This window comes from Enhydra lutris, unplaced genomic scaffold, assembly GCF_002288905.1.
Source record: "Enhydra lutris kenyoni isolate GAN:26980312 unplaced genomic scaffold, ASM228890v2 scaffoldscaffold17, whole genome shotgun sequence".
NCBI lineage: Eukaryota > Metazoa > Chordata > Mammalia > Carnivora > Mustelidae > Enhydra > Enhydra lutris.
Genome location: NW_019154101.1, coordinates 39499064 through 39508189, shown reverse-complemented (window position 1 = coordinate 39508189; position 9126 = coordinate 39499064). Strand labels below are relative to the sequence as shown.

General features: G+C 42.0%; 1 protein-coding gene across 1 annotated transcript; it reads left to right on the top strand.

Moving 5' to 3' along the window:
* The first annotated feature begins 536 nt into the window (after nucleotides 1-536).
* Nucleotides 537-4344, top strand: LOC111147482 (securin-like). Its single transcript, XM_022503507.1, has 2 exons — nucleotides 537-656; nucleotides 3600-4344. Exons 1-2 carry the CDS (start codon nucleotides 537-539, stop codon nucleotides 4287-4289), a joined length of 810 nt encoding a protein of 269 aa, XP_022359215.1. The 3' UTR covers nucleotides 4290-4344.
* The last annotated feature ends 4782 nt before the right edge of the window (nucleotides 4345-9126 follow it).

Below are 9126 nucleotides of genomic sequence, written 5' to 3'. Positions count from 1 at the left end.
GGTCTGGGTCATCTTTCTCTGTTGTGTGGGGAGCAGAAAGATGCCTGCTTCTGCACCATTTCTCCAGTACTAAAGCCCCAAACCAGCTCACTTTCTCACCCATTGCCAGGGTCCCCCTTTGGTTGTCTGGGGCATCATTTCTAGACTCTACAGTTGTGCTTAGTGGAGAGGAGCAAGAATAAGATCAGAAGTCAGAGTCTATCACACAGATATTTTAAAAGGCAATAGATAAGCAACTATGTTTTTCAATAAAGAAGATACTGGTATATCAAGAACAGCCCTTGACACTTTATACAGAATTGAAGAGAAATTTCAGAGCCTGAAAAATGTGTACCATATCCCCAATTAACTGATGTTCTTGTGCTTTATTAAAATGCATAAACTTTTTTCTTTTCCTTTTTTTTTTTTTTCCTTTGACAAAAATAGAGTCTGGGCTAAATTCCAATTTGAATAAGTACACTGATCTTCCAAATTCCCTTGGCAGTGTAAATCACATGCAGTCTTCTTCATGTTCTGTCTTTAACTAGTGGAACAGGATGGCTGTGCACACTGAAATAGACGTCGAGTTCTACCAAGAGCTGCCTGGAGATGAAACACCTTTCGATGAATCCCGCCCCACACCCCAATTTACACTGTCACCCAAGCCTGCAAACTGTGTACTTGAAGAAGCCCTCTGCTTCTCTCCCTGATTGAAACCTCCTTATTTTCCTTGCCATTGTTTTTGAATCTGTTTCATACTTTTGTGAAAATAAAGAGATCTGTTTGCTGGGGGAAAAAAATCATGTTGACATTTCATTTGGATGAGTGTACCAGTGCCTGCCAATGAATCCGCACCTACCTCGGTCCTTTACCCTCCCACGTGCTAGTTCTGATGTAGAAAATGTTGGGGTTCGGAGCCCACAGCTAAAAAAGAATTCTTGAGACATTTTCGGGCCAAAATGGTGGTTTTATTAAAGCAAAGGGATAGGACTCCTGGGCAGAAGGAGCAGCACTGGGGTTGTGAGGACGGGCTGATGGTATACTTTGCAGCTGGGGGAGGGAAGATGAAGGGAAGTTTCCAAAGGGACTTTCATATGCTAAAGAAGACTTCCCAGATCCCTCAGGCCTAGCTACTGTCCAGCTAAGGTTGTTCTTCCTTCTAGCAAAGCATTAACATGAAGACAGTTGGGAGTTTCCTGAAGGAAGGTTATACTCTGCCTGCCTCAAGGATTTGTCAATGGGCGGCAGGTTATAAGGACATTTAGTTTTATCTACATTTCCTTCTGCCTTTTTTTCCCCATAAGTAGAACTGAAGAAAGTATCTCCATCTTTCTTTCTCATCTGAACACCTTCCACTTAAATCTCTTTGCACTTATGTCCTTAATGACTGCTGGCCAGAAGTTCTGACCCCTTCCGGTATTTTGTATTTAGATGCCACCCTATTTTTTTCCCAAAAGATAGAATCTTAAAAATATAGAATTCACAAGATGTCCAACTCAATCTTTTTAAGGACAAATGTAAATCAAACAATTTACATTGTATTTAAGAACTTCCAGGGAGATAAGTTTCATGATGTCAATGCAGATACATTCTAATATTGAATAGGTTTATTTCCAAGTAAATTTCTACAAGTAATGATGGGGTTTGGGAATATAGGTGAGGTTCAACAGGGTGAGGTCCAGAGCTGACAACTAAGAAGGAATTCTTGAGATGCCTTTGGGGCAAAAAGGTGGTTTATTAAAGCACAGGGACAGGCAGAAAGAGCTGCTGCGTGGTTTTGAGGGTTGGTTGATTATATACTTGGGAGTTGTGGGAGGTAAGGAAAAGGAAAGTTTCTTTTCTTTTCTTTTTCCTTTTTTTTTTTTTTTTAAGGGAGATTTCAAAAGAACTTTCATATGCTAAAGAGGACCTATAAGATACCAGAGACGTTGCCATTGCCAATTTAAGGTTGCTTTTCCTTCTAAGCAAGGCATTACCTTGAAGACAGTCCGGAGCTCGAGGAACATTACATTTTGCCTACTTCAAGTATCTGTCAGTGGCTGCAGGTTATAAGGACATTTAAATGTATCTACATTTCCTTCTGGAAGCTAGGCCATTGATAGAAATGCTTTGTTCTTGTAAATTGCTGAGACATTTGTAAACTGAGGGAGACTCAAATCTCCTCGCTGGATTGTGATCTCTGTAAATTAACTATTTGTTTTTCCTTTCCTTAGCTTTAGGGCAGCCTAAGGAATGTCACGTAGATCCCATGGGGATGGAGGGCATTGTGGGGTGTCAGCTTCTGCTTTGTCCTCAGCTTGCCTTCTGTTTCCTCATCAATATTATAGGCATTAAGGCATTCTTTAAAGAAAAAGAATAATTTTCAGTACTATCCCTTATGCTAATGAAAAATTGAAAGTAAATTTGTAGAGCAGTAATCGTTAGAATTTTATGTGTTGCAGACTCCTTTAATAATCTGATCAAAGCTATTTTTTTTTTTCACCAAAAGAAGATATATATAATTGCAGGAGGCTCACAGGTCACCTAAAGTCCACCCAAGCCCCAGGTATAGAGCCCTCGTTCTGAAATATAAGTAGTTTTTGATGAGGGAACAGAAGGCTGGCTGAGGACAAAGCGAAAGCTGACACCCAGCAACCTTCTCCCACCCCCACTCCTGGGTGGGCATAGGTGCCATTCTTTAGGAATCTCCCAATTGTCTTTTTTTTTTTTTTTAAAGATTTTACTTATTTATTTGACAGACAGAGATCACACGTAGGTAGAGAGGCAGGCAGAGAGGGAGAGAGGAGAAAGCAGGCTCCCCGCTGAGCAGAGAGCCCAATGTGGGGCTTGATCCCAGGACCCTGAGATCATGACCTGAGCTAAAGTCAGAGGCTTTAACCCCATGAGCCACCCAGGCGCTCCTCTCCCAACTATCTTAATGTTAAAATCTTGCTGGAGGGAAACATGACCTTGACAATGGCAAGGCCTCAATGCCTCTGGTATCTTGTAGGTCCTCTTTAGCATATGAAAGTTCCTTACCTCCCCAACCCCATCCCACATAACCTGCCACCCCTCACATTTCCGGGGCAGCAGCTCTTTCTGCCCACGGGTCCTGTCCCCATGTTTTAATAAACCACCATTTTGTACCAAAGATGCCTCAAGAATTCTTTCAGGGTCATCGGCTCTGGACTCCACCCCACCAACCTCACCTAGATTCTAAAACTTCATCATCTGGCACCCAAACATGGGGCTTTGAGTCTTTACATTTGAATGCTGAGCTTCGGTGCAAAATTGGTGAGCACTTTCTCACTTCTTCCTTTACTCTCATTTCAAGGGCTTTTCAAAGAGTATGGTCTCATTGGAACACTTTCATGTCGATTGCTCAGGCTGTAATCCTCTAGCCCATGGCTACTCTATGGGGAGGAGAATGTCTGCCTTTGCTTGAAGTTAGTACCCTGGCTGGAATGATAATAAGACCCAGAAACCTGATGCCCTCTCTTTATTCCTGTTCTTATATAAAGTTGTCTGTCTTGGGCACGGGACAGCCACCTAAGTAAACAGGACGGCTGCCCATCTAAGACTCCCATGTGACGTTTCCTCTTGATGGATCTAATGTGATCCCCTTTTCATCCTTTGTCTAGCCACTTCTGGCCACGGGACCTCCACAGGGAGCCAGACGAAACCAGTACCTGATTGAATTAAAACCCAACCAGGGACTGTTTCCTAGGGAAGTTGGGGACTTTGTTGATAAGGAAAATGGAGAGCCAGGCACCCGTGTGGCTCCCAAGGACGGGCTGAAGCTGGGGTCGAGGCCTCCAGTCAAAGCTTTAGATGGGAGATCTCAAGTTTCAACACCACGGGTAGGCAAAATGTTTGATGCTCAAGCAGCCGTACCTAGAGTTGCCAGAAAGGCTTTGGGAACTGTCAACAGAGCCACAGAAAATTCAGTAAAGACTAGTGGACCTCTCAAACAGAAGCAGCCAACCTTCTCTGCCAAAAAGGTGACCGAGAAGACTGTCAAAGCAAAAAGCTCTGTTCCTGCCTCTGATGACACCTACCCAGAAATAGAAAAATTCTTTCCCTTCAATCCTTTAGATTTTGAGAGTTTCGACCTGCCTGAAGAACACCAGATTGCACACCTCCCCTTGAATGGAGTGCCTCTCATGATCCTTGATGAGGAGAGAGAGCTTGAAAAGCTGTTACACCTGGGCCCCCCTTCACCTCTGAAGATACCCTCTCCACCATGGGAGTCTAATCTGTTGCAGTCTCCAAGCGTTCTGTCGACCCTGGATGTTGAATTACCACCTGTTTGCTATGACTTAGATATTTAAATTACTTAGCATTTAATAGTTTGTATGTTTTGTATTAATAAAGCAACTCTTTAACAGAAAAAAAAAAGGGGAAGTTGGCTATAAGGACCACATGTGTTGGAATGTCACTTAGACCATGATGGATTTCAGTCTTTACTGTTTCTTGTCAGTGTCCTTTACTAACTACTTGGAGCTACAAAATTCAATAATTTCCCCTTGTAAAATTTTCTAGTATTTTCTATGGGTTAAAATGGCAGAACAGTATGCAACCTTCAGTACAGATGATGGCATGGCACGGAACGGTATTTTAGTCCATTCACCAGGCACCCATCGGCAGCCTAGGATGTGATGGGGTAGGGAAGGGGCGCTGGTACTCCTCCAGGGCCTTTTATGGCAGGAATGCCTTCATGGGAAGGCAGGACCATGGTCAATAGCGATGTCTTGTCTAAGGGACGCCTCCAGTCGCTTTTGACACACAGGAACCTCTGACATATCCTGCGTGGGACTCCACCCAGGAGTCAGGGGAGATTTGGTAATGGACCTTCTTTACTTTTCTGGGACCATGGCCTCAGTAGGCTTCTTTAGTTCCCAAGGGCTCTACCTCGGGGTGCCTTTTAACCCACTGGAGACAAATTGCATTGTAAAACCTAGGAAAGGACTGAGCTCCTGGAACACTGCATGGCCTCAGTGGATCTATCAATTAGATCTCCTCTGCAGGAAATAGGGCAAACGGACCTAGGATACCTTCATTGCTCTACACCAAGACCCTAACCTAAGGGCCTTTTGCAGAATGTGTTTGCCCAAATGGGTCAGCTAGTAAACTCCCTCCTGACATATTGGGTGATAATTATCCAAGTAAGCCACTGCCTGGTAAACCCAGGTTGCTGGAGGATACACAGGCCATCACTAGTAAAGGGGACTCTGACTTTATCTCTCTATATTCCTCCTAATAGATGTGGAGGCTTCTCCCTCACTCATTTCCCATGTTAATGGCTATAACTGGAGCCAACTGGGGTTAGTCTAACTCGGGATGGAGACTTTAAGGAATATTCCCAAGCAGCTGCCAAAACTCCCTTTGTTTTGGGGAAATTCCCTGTCTTCTCTGGCTCAACATGGACTGCCTAACTTCTCCCCCACTTGTTGGTGGGAAAACATGGTGTCTGCTCCTCTGTTGGCTGATGAGCTCTAAAACCGGGAACCCTTTCTCTTCCTTCTGGCAGCACTTTGTTTCCTCTGTCTCCCGCTTTCTCCTGTTTCTGCACCAACTTGGATGTGGCTTGGAAAACTGGTCTCTAGACCATCCTCAGTGCCTCCTACAGCATGGCTCCTTCTCTCTTCACTGTCAAGGAGCAAGAAAAGCACCACCGGACATAGCACTTCCCACTCTAAATTTCTCCACCTGTGTCTCAGGTAAAAACTGAAAATGGGGTGGGCCCAGGTAGAACATAAATCAGTATTTAAACTAAGTTAAGTTTGTTGGTTTAATTAAGATAGACATGATTTGGAATTTACAGCAGTAAACGTGAAACTTTTATTCTATCAGGGTTTACTGAAGGTCAAATAACCTTGTGTTAACTCTGTTGGGTTGTTAGCAAAAAGATGACTAAACTGATGGTTCATTGTCTGTCTCAAAGTTTTCATGGATAATTATTGAGATAGCTTTCAGAGTCTTTGGTAACCTGAAAGTTTATAATTTTGCTTGGATGACAAATGGAATTAAATTTTTTAGACATCTAGGTCTTTTCAAATAAGATAAAATGCTGAGTCATTAATTACTGGATGTAGGTTTGTGCTTTTGACTTCTTACTGCATAGAAAATAAGAATATTAAATCTGTTAGTAAACATATTTTATGCTTAACTGATTCATAAATTGGCCATCTAAAGAATTCTGTTGTAACAGTTCACAATTGGTTAATACTTAGTCTTCACTAGAGATTAAGGTGTTTCTAAGAGTACAAAATTCCACTGACAGCAACTAAGACTGATGGAAATAAGGGAAACAGCTCTGTATGCAGAAAAGTAGGAGATATGTAAAAAAAATAAGGAATGGGAATGCATTTTGTTGAAGGTAAAAGAAGGTAATTTTGTCCTAAATGAGATGGTTGTTTGGAAGGAAATGGCTTGGGACAAAACCTGAATGCAAAGGAAAGTTAGTAGAAGGTTTGTGAAGGGAAATCTTCAGAAAAAGAGTTTTAGGTGTGGTCAGGACAGACTAAGATTGAAATAAATGGGTTTTATTTATTTATTTTTAAAGATTTTATTTATTTATTTGATAGACAGAGATCTCAGGTAGGCAAGAAGGAAGGTGGAGGGTGGGGGCAGGCTCCCTGCTGAGCAGAGCAGCCTGATGCAGGGCTTGGTCCCAGGACCCTGAGATCATGACGTGAGCCAAAGGCAGAGGCTTAACCCACTGAGCCACCCAGGAGCCTCAAACTCTGGTTAACTTAAGAAGAAATGAAATCTCTGGAGATATTTTTGAGTAACTCAAAGATTTGAAGAAAAACCCCAGACCAGAAATGACTTCAAGTCTTCAGCAGATACTAATGCAGCAGTCTCATGATGACTCAGCTTCAGCTCTTTTGTTACTACTACCAAAAAAACAGCAGAAAAAGATGCAGGGTAGGCAGAAACAGGAAATGCCCATTATAGAAGCCACAGACTTCTGAGAAGAATGGAAACAACTGCTTTATCTTCAATGTCGTTTAATATTTTGATTATGACCACAATTATACTCTTACTTCTTACTAACTTATGCCTGCTTGTAACATATGTACATGAATTTTGAGGAACTGGGATACAAAGGCTGGTCAACCTCCAAGAAGAACTTTCCAACAACCACTTCACATGTGCCCCAAGAGTATAAGAGACAAGAAGATATTCTCAGAAGATGAAACCAGGGGCCATGGATATCAACTAACCAGACCAGTCTTTTTAGAGTACAAAGTCAGACCTGATCATGGACTTCCCCACTTCTTGGGGGGTGGGAAGGAGGCCTTCACCTTGTCTATACTGAGGAATTTTAGAGTTACGGTGAAGTGTGTGTGTGTGTGTTTGTGTGTGTGTGTGTGTGTGTGTGTGTCTTCCATTCTTCTCATTTCCGATTGAGTGCTAAGAGTCTGATCTACAGTTACATATTGGGTTTGTGTGACAGCAATGGGCAAAAAAACAATAAAAAAAGTGGGCTTCTCTGGCCAAAGACAAGAGTAAACACCAGGGACTATGGTTGCAGGATTGCAGGGTTCTTGTCTCACAGAGTTGAAGAATGAATCTCATGGACACAAAAGGGTGAAGTGAAGTGAAAGCTTATTAAGTGAAGCTGAGAGTAGTAAAGAAAGCTCTCTATAGTGAAGGGGGTCTCAATAGGTTACCACTGAGGGCTTTTAGTCGTTTATTGAGAACTGACTGGGAAGCTTGAGGCCTTTGAGATTCTTGTGCCTTCTTGGTTTGTTCCATTATCTCTTGTGCAGCTCTATCTCAGGGTCTCCACCTGCCAGGAGTAGCTTCAGAGCCCAGTCAGGGGGTCGCCAGGAGCCTCCTATCTCTTCTGCCTATACCTTCCCCCCTTCCCTCCTCATGGGATAGGACCTGTGGGCAGAAAGAGCTATAGTGGGATTGTGAGCAGTGACAGATTGTATACTTTTTAATTAGTGGGGTTAGGGATCTCACAAGTCTCCAAGGAATGTGGAAGCAAGGCTGTTAGGACACTGAGGGGCCAGCTGCTGCCAAGATAAGGTTCCTTTTAAACATTAAGGCACAAAAGAAGCTGCGAGTTCCTTGAGGAAGGTCACACTCTGCATGTTTCCGGGATCTATCCCTGGGCAAAGCCAGCTGTAAGGAGATTTTAATTTAAGTTCCATTTCTTTTGCCTCTGTTTCCCAAATCACTAGTAACAGTTTGGAATATTTTTACTTTAATTGCATGAACATTATGAGCTCCCTGGTTGCATTAGTGGTATATAAATTAAGGTCCTATTTGGAAAATGAAGCTTTGTTGACTAGACTATGATACATATCTTCTGTGAACACTGCAGAATACCATTGTTGACAACCTGCCATCTGGTATTACCACAGTCTCTTAGGGGTGTGAATCTTTTTTCAGGTCCTATAAACTGTATTTTTCAATATTTTCACTTGAAGGCTAATCTGATACATTTTTGAAAATGATCATAAACATTGCTTTAGACCCATTTTAACATCATCTTAATAGCCCACATAATGGGAAATAGTGTAGTTTATCTGATTATAATCTATTGAAGGCCGACTTTGTAAGGTTTTGTGCTATGATTTGTGGGTGATTAAAATGCATAATATATGACAATTACAATATAGTCCTTGCACTCAAGTAACATAAAAGCCATTGTACAACAGAGAGATGAAATCTTTACACAAAGTATTAGAAATGGCCCTAATGTGACAAGCTAGTTAAAGAGTAATGATGCAACAGAAGAAATAAAGCTTATCGGACAAATCTGAAGCATCCAATTTCCTGAAGGCCAAGAGTTGTTGAAATCTGCAAATCATATATGAGTATCTCATGAGGAATTTTAACCTCCCTTTAGGACATTTTTTTTGTCATATCTGCAAACCACAAATGAAACTCTGGGTTTCCCCCTGCTTTCTTCCTCTTTGTCTTTATAGAGCCAGAGATGATTTAAATGTTGATAAAGGAAAAGCAAGAGTAAATACAAGCAGTCTGTATGAATCATAAATTGGAAAACAGCTTTTGAATTCAAGTTAACCCTTTTATTTATTTATTTATTTATTTTAAGATTTTATTTATTTGGGAGTGAGGGGTGGGGAGCATAAGAAAGAGAAAAGGGGCAGAGGGAGAGGGAGAAGCAGACTCCACACTGAACAG

What these genes read in the sequence shown, in the direction of transcription:
- LOC111147482 (XM_022503507.1), top strand. Translation starts at nt 537, where the DNA reads ATGGCTGTGCACACTGAAATAGACGTCGAGTTCTACCAAGAGCTGCCT. An exon ending in CACCCAAGCCTGCAAACTGT is followed by an intron (nt 657 to 3,599) that starts GTACTTGAAGAA and finishes TCCTTTGTCTAG; the next exon opens with CCACTTCTGGCCACGGGACC.